We start from the raw sequence: 20,674 nt of genomic DNA on the forward strand, positions 1-20,674 counted from the left end.
TTCTTTTTATGCGGCTCTCGATGTATCAGTATTTTCTTAAAGCCTGACAATTTATTGAGACATCGTTTATTTAGACAACTCCTTATTTTTCATGTTTGCATGGCAGCCTAAGGTAAGATGTTTTTTAATTCTTTTGAAAGATGTCTCTTCTGCTCACCAAGGCTGCATTTAGTTGATAAAAAATACAGTAAAAACAGTAATATTGTGAAAATATCATAACACTATCAAATAGCTGTTTTCTATTTGAATATATTTTAAAATATAATTTATTCCGGTAAACAAAGCTGAATATTCAGCATCATTACTCCAGTCTTCAGTGTCACATGATCCTTCAGAAATCATTCTAATATGATGATTTGCTGCTCAAGAAACATTTCTGATTATCATCAGTGTTTTTCATCATTATTCAATATACAGAAAGTTCAGCATTTATTAGAAAGACATTTTTTGTAACGCATGTCTATTGTCACTTTTGATCAGTTTAATGTGACTTTGCTGAATAAAAGTATCGCTTTATTTAAAAAACAAAAACAAAAACTAAATGTACTGACCCTGAACCTATGAATAGTAGTGTACAGTCTGCATGCTCCAGAAATTGTGAATCGTGTTTAAGTTGTAAAGATGAGATGCACTAATAACGGGAGCTTAAAGGAGTCAGGGGTTATTGAAATGCGAACAAGTGTGTATTGCTTGAGTAAAAGTTTGATTTGGATGATTTATTAAAACACCACACAATAATGTATCAATTTAATTAGCTAGAGGTCAACATGTTTTATTTTGTGTTATGGTTATAGACCACAAAACCAGTCATAAGTCACATGGTATATTTGTGGTAATAGCCAAAATTATGTTGTATGGGCCACGTTTATCGATTTTTCTTTTATACCAAAATTCATTAGGATATTAAGATCATGTTCCATGAAGATATTGTGTAAATTTCCTACTTTAAAGGCGATGTTCTCAATATTTCGATTTTGTTTCACCCTCAGATTTCCAAAGTTTTATCTTAGCCAAATATTCCCATTCTAACAAACCATACATCAATGGAAATCGTATTTATTCAGCATTCAGAAGATGTATACATCTTCATTAAAACATTTTTAATTAAGGTTGTGTGGTCCAGGGTCACAAACGTTAGTTAATACATTTGCTTACCACCAGAGGGCCTTAAATAATAAGTTGTAAGTTCCTAATGCGTTGAGATGTTCTTCGAAACAATGGTCACAAAGTAAACAGTTACATTTTATTGTTAATTACACAAGAGGAAATGAAAAATTCCTTAAAAATAACATCTCTTTGGAACAATGACTATAATAAGATCTCTCTAACGAGTGTTTCCTTGGGGAAACTTAACAATTGTGTGTATGCATGTATCAGAAACAGAGATAAGTAACTAAAACGTAAGGCTCTTCATATGTTATGAATATAGGCCTACAGAAATAGTATGCATAAATAGAACCACCTTGCTTTGACATCATCAAGATAAGTCACTGGGTCACCTGACCTAATTAACTTTCTTTAAACCAATCAGCATACAGCACAGATGCATCATTCGAAGGCACAACAGAATATATCGGCATTCCTTTCAATACAAATCTCGAGAAGCGCTCAGCTTGACGCTGTTGGCATTCTCTCTTGACTCGTTTCTAGATCTTTCTATAGCTTGATCAGTTGGATCGAGAGAGCAAAGGTAACAGGTATGCGCAATGGTTCTCCTGCTGAAGGTGTGTGTGTGTTTGTATCAGGTGCTGGCCGTCCACCGTTCCATCTGTGAGGAGAACTGCAGGACGAAGCTGATGTCCGGCCGCTGGTCGGGATTTGGGTTGATACACATGCTGACCAGATCTCTGAGCTGAAACATATTAAAGGTGTGTAGTTTACAAAAGATGTTCACGTATTTGTATCTGAAATGGCATACTTCACTATCATTATAGTAGCTAAAAAACAGTATGACCTATACTCCAGTGAGAGAGTCTAAAGTGTGCATAAAATGGACACTTTACTATCCCATGAGGCCACAGGAGAGGATCTGTGAATGGTTGTGACGTGATACAACTGACACTGCTAGGTGACATTAACATAAAACACGCAGAATGTAGTACGTCCAGATTACATTTATACTATATACAAACCGATTCCAAAAAAGTTAGGACACTACAAATTGTGAAAAAAACAAAAACAATGCAATGATGTGGAAGTTTCAAATTTCAATATTTTATTCAGAATACAACACATGGTAAATATCAAATGTTTAAACTGATGTATCATTTAAAGGGGAAAATATGTATATTTTAAATTTTATGGCATCGACACATCTCAAAACAGTTGGAACAAGGCCATGTTTACCACTGTGTGGCATCCCCTCTTCTTTTTATAAGACTGCAAACATCTGGGGACTGAGGAGACCAGTTGCTGAAGTTTAGGAATAGGAATGTTGTCCCATTCTTGTCTAATAGAGGCTTCTAGTTTCTCGACTGTCTTAGGTCTTCTTTGTCGCGTCTTACTCTTTATGATGTGCCAAATGTTTTCTATGAGTGAAAGATCTGGACTGCAGGCTGGCCATTTCAGTATCCGGATTTTTCTTCTACGCAGACATAATGTTATAGTTGATGCAGTATGTGGTCTGGCATTGTCATACTTGAAAATGCAAGGTCTTCCCTGAAAGAGACGATGTCTGGATGGGAGCATATGTTGTTCTAGAACTTGGATATACCTTTCAGCATTGATGGTGCCTTTCCAGATGTGTAAGCTGCCCATTCTGAACTGAGTGCTGATAACCACTTGGGTTGTCCTTGTACTCTTTAGTCCGGATGACATGCCGTCCCAGTTTTCCAAAAAGAACTTCAAATTTGTATATGTCTAACCACAGAAAAGGTTTCCACTTTGCCAAAGTCCGTTTTAAATGTGCCTTGGCCCGGAAAAAATGCCTGCACTTCTGGATCATTTTTAGATATGGCTTTTTTTTTCTATAGAGTTTAAGCCTGGCAATGGCGAATGGCACAGTGGATTGTGTTCACCAACATATTGTGCCCATGCTGTGATTTCCATTACAGTAGCATTCCTGTATGTGATGCAAGGCCCCGAAGATCACTCGCATCCAGTATGGTTTTCTGGCCTTGACCCTTATGCACAGAGATTGTTCCAGATTCTCTAAATCTTTGGATGATATTATGCACTGTAGATGATGGTAACTTCAACTCTTTGCAATTTTTGTGAGAAACTCCTTCCTGATATTGCTCCACTATTTTTCGCCGCAGCATTGGGGGAATTGGTGATCCTCTGCCCATCTTGACTTCAGAGAGACATTGCCACTCTGAGAAGCTCTTTTTATACTCAATCATGTTGTCAGTTGACCTAAGTTGTAAATGAGTCCTCTAGCTGTTCCTTATGTGTACATTTGAACTTTTTCTTACTGCTACCTGTCCCACATTTTTTGGAATGTGTAGTTCCAAAATGAGCCAATATTTGGCATGAGATTTCAAAATGTCTAATTTTTAACATTTGATATGTTATCTATATTCTATTATGAATAAAATATAAGTTTGAGATTCGTAAATTATTGCATTCCTTTTTTATTCACAATTTGTACAGTATATTTTAAAAAAGATTTCGGCTGGGTATTTTTACGTGGGTGGTGGGAGAAAACATATTCTGGATTCATCCGGCTATAAAATCACTAGTCCCCGTAAATTATGAGAATACCATACGACCCCACAAGAAACGATAATCGTCCGAAAAGGGCTTAAGTGTGCGTGTGCGTCTGCGGTACCTTCTGAGAGTAGTGCTCTGATGGGAGAGGTGGGTAATCGCACTGTTCGATCTTTTGGCACAATGACAGCAGGTTCATCTTGTCGCTGTAGAAGGGGCTGTGCAGAGCTGCCATCTGACAGAGACAGAAATATAATTCATGACATCCTTTAAAGAAAAGATCATTACGTCTCTGTGTCGTTGATCGTATTGTTGGCAAGTTGCCAGGCTTTCTATTTGAGTCCTACTCTAACACTCGTTTCATGTTAACCCCTGTGGCTGATCTTTAAAAAAAGAGTGTATATTTCAACATCCAATCTGGTGTAATGTCTTGCCCTATAGATAGACTATGATCACCAGTGCATTAGTGTATGTAATGATTTATTTGTTCATTCAATTAAAAGGACAAATCAAAATGATTTTTTATGGTAATCAAACAGTATGCTATAGCTTGTACTGGATTTTTATTGGTAAAACTATGCATATTTAGAAATATTTTGCATTTGATTTATTAAGACATTTCTCTTTTACATACAAGTTAAAATATCAGCAGATGTTTTTGAATGAAAGTAATGCTTTTATTCAGAAAGGATGCATTCAGTTGATCAAAAGTGAAAGTAAAGAAATATATAATGTTACAAAAGATTTCAATTTCAAATAAATGCTTTTCAAATTTCTATTCAGAAGAAATCCTGAAAAAAATGTATCGCGGTTTCCACACTAATAACATGTTTCAACATGATAATAAAAAAATGTTTTGAGCAGCAAATCATATTACATATAAAATTATATTACATTAATATTATAATGATGTGATATCACAGGAACAATTTACATATCACAATATATTAAAATAGAAAACATTTATTTTAAATTGTTGTATTTTCACAATATTACTGATGTTACTATATTTTGATCAAATAAATGCACCCTTATAATAAATGTGTGTATAAAATGCATATGTGTTTGTGTACCTCATACAGCAAGCAGCCCAGGGACCAGATGTCCGATTTGAAGTTGTATCCGTTTTCATGAATCCTCTCGGGAGACATGTAATATGGAGTTCCAACTGGCAAGGACACAGAAACACATTAAGCACATTTGTGTATTTAGAGTACACTGTATTGTCGGGACTGGTTCTGTGCATGAAGTGTGTGTTTATTTGAGCATTTGTGTGGATGGCCAGTGGTACCAAGAGAATGTGCAGCAGTGGTTTTGGAGCTAAAGTATCGGCCTAGTCCAAGGTCCCCGAGTTTGACCTCTCCAGTAGCTGTGATGAAGACGTTGGCTGGTTTTATATCTGAAACGCGCGCACACACAAACGTTGAAAGAAATAGAGGCACATTAATGAAAGAAATCATGTGTCTCTCTTATAGAAAGAGTTTGAGTTTACCTCGATGCATGACTCTGCGGGAGTGCATGTGTTCCAGCGCGCTGCAGAGCTGCACGAAATACTTCCATATCGTTCGTTCAGGGATCAACCTCCGCTTCTTCTTAAAATACTACAAACATGCCAGTGTTATTATCATTAGCTTAATCCTTTTTATATTTTCATTAACTGAAACAAAATTAAATAACTCAAAACATTTTTAATTAATGTTGCTTGAATGATGTTGAATGAAATAGTTCACCTAAAAATTAAAAATTCTGTCATTAATTCCTCACCCACATGTCTCTCCTGACCCATAAGACCTTTGTTCATCTTTGGAACACAAATTAAGATCTTTTTGATGAAAGCCGAGAGTTCACTGACCCCTCTATAGACAGCAATATAATTAACACTTTCAAGGTCCAGAAAGGTAGTAAAGACATAGTTAAAATAGTCCATGTGACTCCAGAGGTGATAATAAGAAAACAATAATAAATAATCATTTGTTACATTTATATAAAGCTTTTCTGGGTCCTCAAAGTGCTTTGCATCTAGAATTGGGGAATCTCCCCAACTAATGAACAGCATCCACCTGGATGATGCGACGGCAGCCATATTGCGCCAGAACGCTCACCACACACCAGATGATTGGTGGAGAGGAGACAGAGTGATAAAGCCAATCAGTATACATGGGAATGATTAGGAATCCATGAACAACACCCTGTTTTGATGGGCGTGCCGCACTGAAGACTAAACGCCCATGGCTAGGATTGGAGAAGATTTGCATATTTAATGAGCTTCTGCTCTCCGTCAGTTCACATGAGTGAGGGATTGATTTGAAATCAGCAACTGGGCTCTCTCAAAGGGCTCACAAAACGTCTTTATCAAACAAGCACAATGATTTATCTCTCATCCACCCGCGATGGATTGGAATATGATTTTTTTATTACTTGGCTTGCCCGATCGGTGGATATAAGCACAAACCAGAAGTCAAGAGAGTGAACAGCGCAGATCAAGAAAGGAATATTATTTCACTATTTGAGATTCTCCGGCCTGCCGACGTTGCTTAATTTTTAGTAGCCCGTCTGGAAAACACAGCCCTGGGATGCTGGGCTTTGCAAATCCTGGCCCATTCATGTCCGAGTCTGACCCCAAATCACAATGAACCAACAAAAAAAAAAAAAACCTTTCTCCAGCCTGTGACATTGCACTAAGGCATGTTCTGTTAGACACATGCACATAAGCAAAATTATCTGTAACAATACAATACTATCACATATAAAAAACATGTTTTACTCCCATAAGTGTGTTGCACTGTTGCTGTTGGATCTATTATAGAAGGCACAGTCTGCATGTCTTAGGTCTGCAAATCCAGCATCGACCTGAGACTTGTTTACAAATGCTTCTACTGTGATATGAAGTGAACACTCGTACATGTCTTTAAAAATAAAGTTCAACCACACATTCCTAATATTATGATCCGAAGGAAGCTTATGCAACGGACTGCATTTATATAGCGCTTTTATCCAAAGCGCTTTACATTTTGCCTCACATTCACCCATTCACTCCCTCATTCACACACCGACGGCGATGTCAGCCATGTAAGGCGCCATCCAGCTCGTCGGGAGCAGCTGGGGTTAGGTGTCTTGCTCATGGACACTTCGACACTTGGTCAGGTGGAACCTGGGATTGAACCACCAACCTTCTGGTTTGTAGACAACCTACATGAACCACTGAGCCACTGCCGCCCCCTTATGCAGTGACTGTGTTCTTCCACAACCAGGAATAGCACAATATCTTGCTATCTTCTTCAGCATGTTTATTGCTGCTGGCTAGCGCAATCCGAACAGCTCCATGAGTCAGTGGGCGGGGCTACTGAATTACACATGCTTATTATTCTGTAGAGGCGTCTCGTCGCACAATGACATCAAGGTGTGGCATATGCTGAAATCGATCATTTTCTGTGCCTGGTGTCTATAAAAGCTTTTCTTTAGCCCTATTCGGACGGGATTCGATTAACATGGGGACATGGGGGTAAAGTCATTTTACCTCAGGACGTCTGTAATATTAATGGCCAGTTCGCACGGATAAGACATCTCAGTAAAACTAGCAGAAGTAGGAGGAGTAACCGTTATCACGTGAGCAAACACACAACCTGAGCGCCAGTCTGAACTCCGTCTCCAATATGTGTGTTTTAATAAACAGTTAGGTCCATTCTAACGATTCTGATTGGATTGTGTTGGTAATAGACACTTTCCTAGAGCTAAAATAAGTGTTGTGCCTCTAATAAGTGCTTTTGATCTTCTTTTTGCTTTAAATGATATGCGGAAAATACTGGACGTTTGCCACAGATTTGTCCCACCACCTTAACGCAACCGAATGCTTCAAGCGCCTCCAAGTTTGCAAAATGCGCTTTTTTTTAACTTTTAAACAGGAAATGACGGAATTTTACCTTCCGAGATGGCACATTCGGACGGGACTAAAATCACCAAGAACCTCTGGTTATAATTACTTTACCCCCACGTCCCCATGTTAAACTAATCCAGTCCGAATAGGGCTTTAGACTAACAAGGAAGTTTTCAGCTCTGAAACATACAGGATATTATTATAATACCATGACCTTTAATATATCAAAAGCTCAAGGGAAAGTTGATTTCTCAATTCATGACCCCTTTAATGACCAGAGAGTCAGGACCTCGGTTTAATGTCTTCTCCGAAGGACGGTGCTCTTTGACAGTATAGTGTCCCATCACTATACTCTGGCGGTAGGACCCACACAGACTGCAGGGTGAGCGCCCCCTGCTGGCCTCAGTAACACCTCTTCCAGCAGCAACCTGGTTTTGCCAGGAGGTCAAATCTTGGGTTACAGGTTGTTATGGCTGCTGGCAAAAATAATGCCTTTACTCAACAATTTCTTCACGTCTGTGCTTGTCTCCTATGCTATTGACGTAGTAAATACAGTGCAGCTTTTTCGAAGAGCTACGGTAGAACGCTGGCTTGCCATTGGCTGACGCTGTTCATGTGAGCACCAAGATGCATGCATGTGAGGTTGACGCAAGAGCTAGCCAATGGTGACCCACCGTTCTGCCAAAGAACTCAGAATCGCTGCACTGTTTGTACTACGTCAGCAGTGTAGGAGACCGACACAGACGAGAAGAGATTGTTAAATAAACTTGTTTTTTGCGCACAAAAAAAGTATTCTTGTCCCTTCTTAATATTAACGTTGAACCACTGGAGTCACATGGTCTGTTTAATGATGTCTTTATTACCTTTCTGGTCCTTGAAATTGTTAATTAAATGTCTGTTTTTGGAGGGGTCAGAGAGCTCTCGGATGTCATCAGAAATATCTTCATTTGTGTTCTGAAGATTGAACAAAGTTCTTACGGGTTTGGAACAACATGAGGGTGAAGAATTAAGGAAATAATTTTCATTTTTGCATGAACTAACCCTTTAACCCAAGAAATATTTGTCCATTTAATGTGTCAGGCGAGACTGACCTTAATCATCTGGGACATGTCACCAGCGCCTGCTAACTCCAGAACAATATTCAGCTCATTGTCTTCAATAAATGAAGCCAGATACTTTATGACATTTGGATGGTTCAGTTGCTGCAATTACAGAATGAAAATGAAATATCATAAACTGTCACAAATAGAGAAACATGCATGAGTTCAAAATCACATGCTGCTAACCTTTAACAAGTCGATCTCTTTAATGCAGTCCTGCCGGGCTTTAGCATCCATCATTTCAAAGATCTGAGAAAACATCATAACATTACAATATACACCCGGATGCAGATCTGGTAGTGGAATCTGTTTTCAAAATGGTTGAATGAACCATGATTTAAGATGTTGACAGATCGACAGACAGTTAAATCTGTCAGCATCTTAAATCACAGTTCATTCAACCATTTTGAAAACAATTTACAACTAGAAGAAAACAAGATGTCTTGGTTAACCAAATTGCTTATTTGCATGAGATTTTGGAGATCTAGGCTGTGGTCACAATGGTACTAGCCTATTGCAGGATACTGGCCACTGTCTGCTATTTCTTACAAATACTAAATGAAAATAGTATACAAAATGTAAAGATAAAATAGTAGAATGTCACATGACCTCACTTACATTGCATGTTTAATTTAATATGTGGAATCAATATGCATTTTTATATATTTACTTATATCAATTTGAATCCAATTTTGTGTAAAAAAAAAAAACACTTATAGTGTTTTAAAAAGATAATGCTTGGTTCATTGGTCACATGACCACTACATTGTATGTTTAATTCAATTTATAAATACGTATAATTTATATTCTTTATAATTATTTTATATTATATTTGAATCCAGTTTATAAATGTCGCATGATCACATGATCTCACGACATTGCATAAATCGTTTAATTATTTATATTATATTGTGTATATATATCACAGTGGCAATGTAAGGTCAAGTGCACTGCATTATTCTCTATTCCATACAGTTTTCACTTATACATTGCACATTTTGTCAAATATAATAGATCATCTGCATACAGAATATGTAGGTATTGTGCTTAGTATACATACTGCATACTGCAGAAACTGTATGTGTGGTATGCTAAAATGCAATTTCAATTCATGTAAATGTCTGTACCTGTACTTTCTTTAGTGCCACTTGCCGGTTGTCCAGTAGACATGTGGCTCTATAAACCTCGCTGAACTGACCGCGGCCAATCATTTTCTCGATGAGGAAGTTGGACAGATACGAATAGTATTCATATCCATATCCACAGTCTTCCTGTAGAACAAACAGATCATGTGTTCGATTCCCAGGGAAATCAAGAACTGATCAAATGTGTACCAATGTAAGTTGCTTCGTATAAAGACGTCTGCCAAATTCATAAATTAACATGTAAAATGTAACAGCATGTTCCTCTAAAAGACAGACAAAGGAACAGAAAGAGACAGTGTAAGAGAGAGTCAGAGTAGTGTGAATGTCAGCATTATCGGATTGATGATTCATAAAAGTGTCTGTTTGCAGTTGATGAGTATTTTAACAGCACATGCCACGTGAGCCCAGGCCTGTGCCAGCAGCTGCATGTGGGCGGTGTGTGTGTGTGGTCAGACCTGGTCGTTCTGTACTGGCACCGTGTAATTTTTATTCAGATCTTGAAGGCTGTTCTGCTCCATAATGACATTCCAGACCTAGAGGCGACACAAAGGACATGGAGTCAATCAAAAGACAGGCATTCGCAATGTCTGCTTTATCAGAGATTGTTTCATTTCCAGATGGCTGCTTTGTTTAATTGTAGTTTTTCAGATTAAAAAACAGCCGTGAGCCGTTCAAACAAAGACTGAGATCAGACGAGCAGCTGTCAGTGCTTTGAAACAGCAGCGGGTTAACTGCTAATTTGAGGTGTTTGCTAAGGCGAGCATCACTATTACAGAGATTCAAAGAAAATATCCTGTGTTTTTTGTGCTGTGGAGAGGATTGAGGCCTAAATACAAATGACATATACTTGACAGCTACTTATTTTAGTTTATAAAGTTTTAAATATGGATATTTTTCTCATGCAAACGCATCGATTCACTTCAGAAGGCCTTTATTAACCCCACTGAGCTGTGTGGAGTATGTTTATGATGGGCTTTTTTATGAACGGAGATTCATCCTCCATTCATAGCTATTATAAAGCTCGGAAGTGACATTTTTTTTAATACATATTAGTACTGGTCTGAAAGAAGAATGTCATGTACACCTAGGATGGCTTGAGGGTGACTAAATCAAGGGTTAATACAATTTTTGGGGTAAACTAACCCTTTAAAAACAATCTTAGGCTGCACCTGAAAATCTCTCTTGAGAGGGTACTTATTTTGATTAAGTAACGGCGGCTAAAAAAAGTACATTCACCACACTGTCAGCTTTAGCCTGCATTCGACATTGCATACTTCCCTAAGCGTCAGGAAATTATTTTGATGATAACATGTACAAATGTAGCCTGGACGCCTGCCGAACTCAGCCCCGCCCACAACATTTGAGCTTGGGATAAAGGAGTAATTATGCCAAACTGAAACTGTACGGACCAATCAAATTGTCAGGGCGGGCTTTATACGATGATGGACAGATGACAAACATAAACGTAATTATCCACGTCATCAAAGGTGCTTGGTTGAATTTGTTTAAATCCTAAACAGAGAGCTTGTTTGTATGCATTCACCGTGACTATTTCTCTCAGAAATGATGATCATGTTGGTAAGTAACTGTGTATCCTTAAAATCTTTTTTTTTTACAATACTGGCAAAGATAGTTTATTTCCAAGTATAAGATTTCCAAGATAGGTTGCCAAGTTTTTACAACAAAACCCACCAACTGCTAGCCCTAATCAATAGCTTCTCGGGAGGGGGTTCCCCCAAATGGCGTTTGGGGGGTAAAATGTGTTATTTTGGCAAGGTTGCCTGCTAAAATTTGCATTCCTGGGTCTATAAATCACATAATTGGGGTCGCTTCAACCCTTTGACATGACATGGAAAACAACCGGCGGAAAAAATAAGTAGACTTGCCTACACAGTGCAGTTGAGTTCTGTTGACAACTAACGTTATGCATCGCTCCGTTGCTCTGATTGGTTGTAGGTCTATCCAATTGAGGTCTTTCCTGGTTGGATTGAAACACGCCCCATAATCACAGCCCAATGGAGCAGTATCAGACTCATATTCTGATTAAAATTGAGACTGACCACGTCAGGAAAATCTGTTTCGCAGATTTTTTTACAAACACCCACACTCAACATATTAAGGGAATTTCCTAAATTTTAAGTACTACATGTGTGGGACACATTAGGATCAAAAGATAAAACCTAGTACACTGATGCATATAGTGGTTGACTTCTAGAGATGTTCAGAGATCTGCGTTCCACTTTTTATCTAGATAGTGTTTCTGATACTGGATGCCATTGCCCCAGCTAGACAGTAACAACCATAACAAACTAGTGCGGCCTCATCTGCCTGATAACTGACATGTTAAAAAAGGAGAGTTTTGGTGTCAGTAGTACTGATCCAGCTATCAGATTGGTGTAACCTGAGAACAATGAGAATATAATACATTGCAGGTATGCTGCAGAACCATAGGATCATCTGCATGAGGGTGTGTAGTCTTCAGGGCACATGTTCTCTTCCACACTGTACAACATGACATGTATAAACAAGTCCTGTTTTATTTTAAACAAACCTACTGACCCACATTCACAAATGCACACAAACACGAATTGCGGTGCCTGTAACAATCTGTGCCTGCGAGCCATAATAAAGAGTAATTAGCACAAAGAGCATGTTAGCGAATGAGTGAGCAAGTTTGTAAGCGTGTGTGAGCATCTACTAAAATTTTATGAACAACCTTTATACAGATATTTTGAAAGAGGCACTTTACAAGAGTGAAACTGCAATATCTGCAATGTGTGTTAGAGTGTAAACGAAAGACGATCACACCACAAAGAACAAATTAGGAAAAATAATTACCAAACGCGCAACAACTCAATGGCGGCTTTATTAGGTACACATGTTCAACTGCTCGTTAACGCAAATTTCTAATCAGCCAATCGCATGGCAAAAGCTCAGTGCAATTAGGCATGTGGGCTGCTTCCGAGACCTGGAAAATGCTGCCTTCGGAGGACACATTTCAAGGTAGGAAGGCATCAAGGCAGTCTGATGCTGCATCCCAATTCGTCTACTTATACTCGTCATGGACTGCATTTATATAGCGCTTTTATCCAAAGCGCTTTACATTTTTGCCTCACATTCACCCATTCATACACCGACGGCGATGTCAGCCATGTAAGGCGCCATCCAGCTCGTCAGGAGCAGCTGGGGTTAGGTGTCTTGCTCATGGACACTTCGACACTTGGTCAGGTGGAACCGGGGATTGAACCACCAACCTTTCAGTTTGTAGACAACCTACATGAACTACTGAGCCACTGCCGCCCCGTCATAAAAGTACGTACTCTTTTTGTGAAGAAAAAGTCCATACTTTTCAATGTGTAGCAGAAGATTATGCAAGCTTTGGGACTTACTACTTTGTCATCTATAACTGTCATCACTGCCCTGTCAACCATCGTCACAGTTCAATCCACATTCAGTTTAATTTCCTACCAACTTCCTAAGTGACATGCTTTTCATTTATTTGGCAAAAAAAGGAGAATGTGTATTGCTATCTCTACAGGAACTTATGAGCCTTTTTAGCACACAAAGATTCAACTGAAGAATTAACTTACATTTATCAAACTGCCAATGTCGGCATAGCAAGTCTTGTTTATACTCGACGCGCCAGCACGAGCGCGAGGGTGCGCGCGGCAAAAATGGCGCATTAATGCAGAGTGCGCAAGACATTTTGCATGGCGGTGTGCAAGTCAAGATTTGTAACTTTGCGTGCCGTTTAGCAACCGAAGAAGCACGAGTTCCAGGCGAACCTTGCCGAGCATGACGTCTTATCACGCCGCACCCAGACCCAGTCTGCGCATCGAGTATAAACACCTACCCGAACGAACGAGGCGCACGCAGTCATCGAGAGACGAGGAAAACAAAAAAAGCGTGCAAATGGAAATTATCGTGCTATTGTTTTATTTTTTTATTGTGTGATTTATTGACTATTGCGACAGGCCTATTCCTTTATGACCACAGTGTACCCATTTTCTGATGGCTACTATTGGATAAAATGCCGTCAAAAAGCTCAAATCATCTCAATGGTTTCTTGAACATAAAAATGAGTTCATTAAACCTCCACAGTCCAGATCTCAATACAATAAACCAGTTTTGAGATGTGGTGGAGTGGGAGATTCGCATTATGGATGTGCAGATGACAAATCTGCAGCAATTGGATGATGACATGGACCAAAATCTCTGAGGAATGTTTTCAGCACCTTGCTGAATTAAGACAGTTTTGAAAGCAAAAGGCCACCAACCCTAGCCTAGAAATGTAGACGCACCCTAGCGGCAGCAAATCTAATCTGCCCGCGAGTGTCGTCTAGCAACTCTCAATAAACTTCTGAGCTGTAAACTGCAAACTCTGGTCGGGTCAGCCAATCACATCGTGTATTGAGTCGCTGGGTGGGGCTTAACATAATGACGGCCGAGTTGCGCTTGCGTGCTTCTAGTAAACACAGGAACTGGCGAACGCCGGTCTTTCGAATCAGCTTTGACCGCGACTCTGGAAGACTTGGAGTTAAGCTTTTCTCTGAGAAAAGAACAAAGAACTGCACTGAACTCATCTTCCCTTCTTAAGAATGACTTTAGAGTTTTGCCAACCGGATACGGCGAAAGTTTAATCTTTCAACTAGCTCTGGTTGGTTGTAGCGCTACCCAATTGCGTGCACGCCGTGCAGAGGGAGTTTGAAAGACAGCCGTTTATCCCGCCCCTCGGATTGAGCCCTGTCAGTGGTGAGTTTCCAGACCAAACATCTTGATGTGGGTCTGGCTTGTCAGGATACACCAACCCAGTACTAGCAAAGTGTCCCTAATAAAGTCACTGGTGTTTAAATATATGTGGGTGTGAATATAGCATTTCAAATGACTTTGATCGCATACTATGGGAAAACATGCGCAAATTAGTTATAAAATTTACTAAATTACTAATACAGAACAGGCTGTCGACTCATTGTGAGTAAGGTAGTATTGCTGAAAAATATTTCACCATACTGCAGGTAATCATTTATTAAAATAAGTCACACAGAGCACATATTTCTCGTTCAAAGAAGTAAAAACATTTCCTGCTCGCATTAAAAAAATAACAATGAAAGAGAAATTTTGCGGAGGGGAAGGAGAAGGAGGTCCTGTACCAATTTCCTTCCATTCATATGAAGAAACCTGCAAAGGAAGAATCTATCCTGCCGCCTGCAACAGTGCCCCTCTTCACACACACAGGACCGTTTTAACAGACACATCTAGATGTGCAACACACACCACAGACCACATGTGTGCTTTCGGTTTGTATTTTCAGATGGGTTAGAGATAATTCATATTTCTTAGAAACCCTAGAATACTTAGTAACCCGACAAGCGTCATCTAACAGGAATTATTTCAGAATGGCTGTGTTTAATGATGAACAAAATCAAGTCTCAATCTATGTTTATTTTTGTTAGAGAAGCCATTTTGCTTTAGTTAATATTTATTGCATTATTTTAGATTGATGTGTGTTACCCTGATGGTGTTTTGTCGGCATATTTATGTTTTGATAAATTGGTTGTTAAAGCATTTCAATTTGTATAAATATGAAATTGGCACTTTGTAAAATAAGTATGTTTTTCTCTCTTTTAACTCTTTCCCCGCCAGGGTTTTTTTTTTAATGTTGCCAGGCCCAGCCACCGCCGACTTCATTTCATTCAGTAACATTATATAGTTTTGATTTATTTTTTATAATGTTACATGCTGATGATCATGTTATTTTTCATATGCATATGATTACATACGATCGCTTGTTTTACTGCGTCTTCCTCACGTGCGTTTTGTTTAGGAGATTCAGTACTCATTCAGAAAATTCATAATAGCGCCCCCTAGCGTCTAAAAACACGGAAACCCAGAAAAATCTGTGTTTGGCCGGGAAGCGTTTTCTCACAAATAACGGACAATTCTGTGTTTGACAGGGAAAGAGTAAAAAAAAAAAAAAACTTCACATCGTACAAACTCCTTATCACCTCGTGGAATGGTTTACGTTTTTCAAAAACCCTATGTTTTCATACAATTCACATCGAACCAATTGATGCCAACTGGCCACCTTGTAAAATAGTAACGTTTAAAAAAAATGTTTTCACAAAATACACATCGTACAAATTCATATGAAATCACTAACTCGTAGTTACGTTTTTCATACGAAATCATACGTTTTCATATAATTCGCATCGCATTCATTTGAAAATCTTAAAATAAATGAAAATATGAAATATGAAATCGGCACCTTGTACAAGTTACGGTTTTCCAAAAATCCTGTTTTTATACAATTCACATCGTACAAATTCATACGAAGGTCACCTCATGGAATAGTTTTTCCCAAAAAATCCTGTTTTGTTTTTTTTACATACAATTTACATCGTACGAACTCGTCACCTCGTAAAATAGTTGCGTTTTTCAAAAAAATCATGTTTTTATACAATTCTAATTATACAAATATATATAAGAGGTGCTCACTACGTAAACAGATTTTATCACATTTTCATACAATTTACAGCATATGAAATCATACGAAATCCTCAGCTCAGGAAAAAATCTTTCTGAGACCAGGTTCTATGATCCTGTACACTGTCAATATACAAATATTGGCCATGTTTTATGGACAGGCTAACTGAACATGAGTCATCACATAGTTTCCTGTTTTACCACCTGTACTATTTGTGGTTATCTGTACATTTTAAGGTTAAAATATGTTAGCATATTCGTTTTTTTATCACTTAATGAAATGCACGAGTTGTAAAAAATATACAGGCACAATATGCAATCCTGTAATACCTGAAGCATTGTCACTGTTTTTTTTTTGTGTTGTTTTTTACAGTAAATTTATGGCATCCACAACTTTGTTGTTGTTTGTTTTACAGTAAAATTAACATGATTTTTTAGGATAATTGGATGGATAAATAGATGGATATATGGACATTTCTTTTTTTATTATTATTTTTTTGAACATGAGACAATGATAGATAGAGAGATAGATAGAGAGATAGAGAGATAGATAGATAGAGAGAGAGAGATCAGTGGTGGTCTTAAGGAAGTGACCTACGCAAGTCTTCCGCTGACTCTGAGTCACGCGCATGTGTTTCCGCTTGATCAAATGCTACAGAGCGAACTGAACTGTCACTGTCTCCAACCCAAAAACCCCCGACACATCCACAATCTCATTTCCAAAAAAGCCGGAGCACGCACAGAAACCCACACACACATTAAAGAGAGAGACCTGCATGATAATATCATTTGGTTTTGCAGAAGACGCCCACATTACTACTGAAACAACAAAATGCTATATATCAATATAACTATATAAGTATATCAAGTATATCACTGATGTATTCAATACAATCTTAACTAATAAATGTGTCTAGTCTAAACATCTTGACATTGAGGAAACACTGCAAAATGTAGACAGCAGTGTGACGCACTCAGATCTACTGTAAATTGTCTGCGTATCAATTTTGACCTAAACTCTTGTGAGGAAAAAAAAGGTTAGTCAAATACCCAATTGCTTTATATCTTATATGAAAATATAAGATTTGCATTTTATTTATATAATTTATAAGATTTGATTGCCTCATGTGTGTGTGTGTGTATATGTGTGTGTGTGTGTATATATATATATATATATATATATATATATATATATATATATATATATATATATATATATATGTGTGTGTGTAATATTTTATTTAAATTATATTACATATTTCATTTCTATTAAAGTTCATTGCTAGCATGCAGTGTTTTTGTTTAACATGTTTCCCGTAATTGTCGTCTTGCATGAGTCATCTTAATAAAAAGGGAGAAAAACGCTACTTTGTGTCCAAAAACACGTGAATGAATGCAAACAAACAGTGTGTGTGGGCGGAGTCAAACTGCAGCTTTTCCTTATAAAAAACAAGCGCTCTGTGCAATACCGTCATGCAAATAACCGAACATTAAAAGCGACTTATTATTATCATAAATGAGCCATGTTCGCGTAGCCTACATGTGCTGATTCATAACTGTAATTTACATTTGCACATATAATCGAATTACAGTGTGAAGGTGGGTGTTCCCGTTAAACTAGAAACGTTTCAATGTTTCCTTTATACTTGCAGATTTCCCATACACAACATGTACAGAGCTATACGATTGTTTTGAGTTTATTTATTATTAAAGCTTTTGGAAAGATATAAAAGAGCAGAACTAGGCCCTAATATAAAGAAAAACAGATGCATGAACTTTCAAAACAGATCTATTTTCCGTGCACGAGCAGTAGACGTGAACTAAATCATGTGCAATATTCGCACGTTACACTTAAGTTTAATCCAACGGAACGCAACAGCCTTGTGTTCATTTAGAGTATCTCTCTTTTTACTGTACTACAGCGACATTATGCACCCCAATGAGATATTTTCTTTTCTACATGAACACGTTGTGCAACTGTAAAACACCTTATCGCGAGGCGCGCGACCGTCACGAGCATCGTGTTTTCAACAAATTGGGTTAAAAGTCACGCAGTAGTTCCACTTACCTCTCCAGCGCGGTGTCTGAGACATTTACAGTGCTGAAAACTGTTGCGAAGCCCCTTTGGTCAGCTTCCAGATTCCCTAATGTCACGGGCCACGCAAGTTTGAGTCACACCCCGCGCATCACATGGCTGTGATCTGTGACTGCACTACACTCGTGTCCTTCACTTTCTGCATGAGACCCTGCAAGGGGGGGAATGCCGTTCAGATTTTTAAGTGGTCCATTATTTGTTGGAGTGCGAAATCAAATCGACGCAAGATCAGACTGGGTTTACCCAGTCTGTGTGAAAACCATAATAATAATAATAAATTTGTTTAAAAAAAATACACTATTAAAATGTTATTTTAAATGTGACAGTTCTATCATATTCATAATCATTTAATTTAAGAAAAGTAAGTGGTTCAGTAGTAATTTTAATTTTACATTATTTTATTTTTTTAATGTGGCAATTCTACCACAACACCACCAACAATAATAATACTAATACATTCAATAATTATGTTTATTTTATATTATTTAAATAATAATAATAATAATTAGTCTACAAATATTTATTGTTATATTATATATTTTATTTAAATGTGACATTATCACCACATCATAATAATAATAAAAATAAATGCAATTATACTTTTTATATTATATTATGCATTTTATTTAAATATAACATAATAATACAACCATTATTACCTAATACATAATAATAGTAGTAATCATCGTAAAAAATAAGTAATATAAATAATAATTAATTGTATTGTCATATTGTATATTTTATTTAAATGAGACAATGATAGCAACACTGCATAATAATAATAATAGTAATACTAAAAATCATAATACATACAATAATTATTTGTATATAATATTATGCATTTTATTTAAATTTGACATCATAAAACTACATCTACTACTACCTAATACATCATAATACTAATAATAATATCAAAACCCTATTTATGAAATATTGCCTACATTCATTATAATGTTGAAAAATGAATTGTCCTTATGATTATATATGTATGCTGCATATTGAATGTCGAGGATTTATATTTCTAGTATAGATTGCACATATTATGAGACTTAAACATTTGATGTAGCTCTACAGCCAAATATGTTGCTAACCTGACCTTTACATTTAAGATGGGTAATTCAGACAAGTTCATATTCCATAATAGTGGCATGACGACATTGTTTCAGTATAACCCCATGTGCAAAAACAGTACGGCAGCAAAACCCCTAGACTTTTCATGTGGCCGCCTATGCTTATGAAAGCTGCCTCACCTCTCTAGAGTTTGATGTATCTCTCCTATTTCTCTCTGTCCCACACACGCACACTCACTCACTTTCAACCTGAATAGTTGTCATTTTTGTGGGGAAATTATGAGCAAATACTTTCACACACGTGTCTGCCTTAACACACACACACACACACACACACACACACACACACACACACACACACACACACACACACACAGGCAGCATGTCAAAGGTTTGCTGTGGCAGACACAGTGGTGGTGTTTTGCACGCGTTGTGCTGGAGGAAGTGGCAAAGATCTCTTTTTAGAAGCATTAAAAAAAGTCACTTAAAACTGTAGAGTATGTGGAGGACTTCTGCTTTTTCATTGTAAGTGTGTGCGTATGTCTATAGAGGAACTATGAATGGATGTTTTATTTATTTTTATTTAAGATTCTTTCTTGAGCAATCAAGGCAATTCAGTTATGTGAAATTCAGTAGCGCCCCCTCGAGGTACATGTGTCAATATACCATGTTTTTTTGGACAAAGGATAGGCTACATTAGCACTCATTTGATTAAAACCAGCACTAAATTGATGAAAATAACAATAAAGACATTTATAAAGTTACAAAAGGTTTCTGTTTAAAAAAAAAGTGGGGTGGGGAGGGGGATACTGATAGCGGTCATGTGACACTGACTAAAGTAATGGTGCTGACATCACATGAATAAATTACATTCTAAAACATACTACAATAGACAAGCTATTTTAAATTGTAACACTACTGTATTTTAAAATTGACCCCAAAGTTACACGTTCGTGTAGCATATAGCTATTTCTTAGGAAAAACAAACGCATGGGCCATTTAAGCCAAGGTATAATAGGATTTAGCACATACAATTTAGAATTTGTAAGTTAAACCATGCTAGGGTAAACATAAAAACTATAATGAAAAAATAAGTGTCCTCTAATCTGCCATTACACATGCAGTCCATGGTAACCACATACACACACACACACACACACACACACGTGGTTGTGCGGTAAACCACAACATATGAAATGTGCAGTTTGCAAAAAAAAATATCCAAATCAAGTCACCCTCCTTTATTATTTCCACGTTCT

The 20,674-nt window shown here is 37.5% G+C and overlaps 1 protein-coding gene across 2 annotated transcripts; it reads right to left on the bottom strand.

Moving 5' to 3' along the window:
• Nucleotides 1-1,229: 1,229 nt before the first annotated feature.
• On the bottom strand, nt 1,230-18,481 carry nek6 (NIMA-related kinase 6). 2 transcript variants are annotated; one of them, XM_067422936.1, is made up of 10 exons: nt 18,319-18,481; nt 10,223-10,300; nt 9,750-9,893; nt 8,809-8,871; nt 8,614-8,724; nt 5,141-5,249; nt 4,940-5,047; nt 4,722-4,816; nt 3,770-3,883; nt 1,230-1,852 (listed from the first exon to the last, which is right to left on the bottom strand). In XM_067422936.1, exons 2-10 carry the CDS (start codon nt 10,283-10,285, stop codon nt 1,742-1,744), a joined length of 918 nt encoding a protein of 305 aa, XP_067279037.1. In that variant the 5' UTR covers nt 10,286-10,300; nt 18,319-18,481; the 3' UTR covers nt 1,230-1,741. The 2 variants fall into 2 exon arrangements, with proteins under 2 accessions (XP_067279037.1, XP_067279038.1); XM_067422937.1 differs by lacking the exon at nt 18,319-18,481 and having other exon boundaries at nt 9,750-9,889; nt 10,223-10,294.
• Nucleotides 18,482-20,674: the final 2,193 nt, after the last annotated feature.

This window comes from Pseudorasbora parva, chromosome 18 (genome assembly GCF_024679245.1).
Source record: "Pseudorasbora parva isolate DD20220531a chromosome 18, ASM2467924v1, whole genome shotgun sequence".
Taxonomy (NCBI): domain Eukaryota; kingdom Metazoa; phylum Chordata; class Actinopteri; order Cypriniformes; family Gobionidae; genus Pseudorasbora; species Pseudorasbora parva.

Coding starts and splice junctions, on each gene's coding strand:
- nek6 (XM_067422936.1), bottom strand. CDS start 10,285: ATGGAGCAGAACAGCCTTCAAGATCTGAATAAAAATTACACGGTGCCA. Junction 5,250..8,613: donor ACATGTCCCAGATGATTAAG/GTCAGTCTCGCC, acceptor GCATGTTTGTAG/TATTTTAAGAAGAAGCGGAG. Junction 5,048..5,140: donor CCGCAGAGTCATGCATCGAG/GTAAACTCAAAC, acceptor CGCGCGTTTCAG/ATATAAAACCAGCCAACGTC.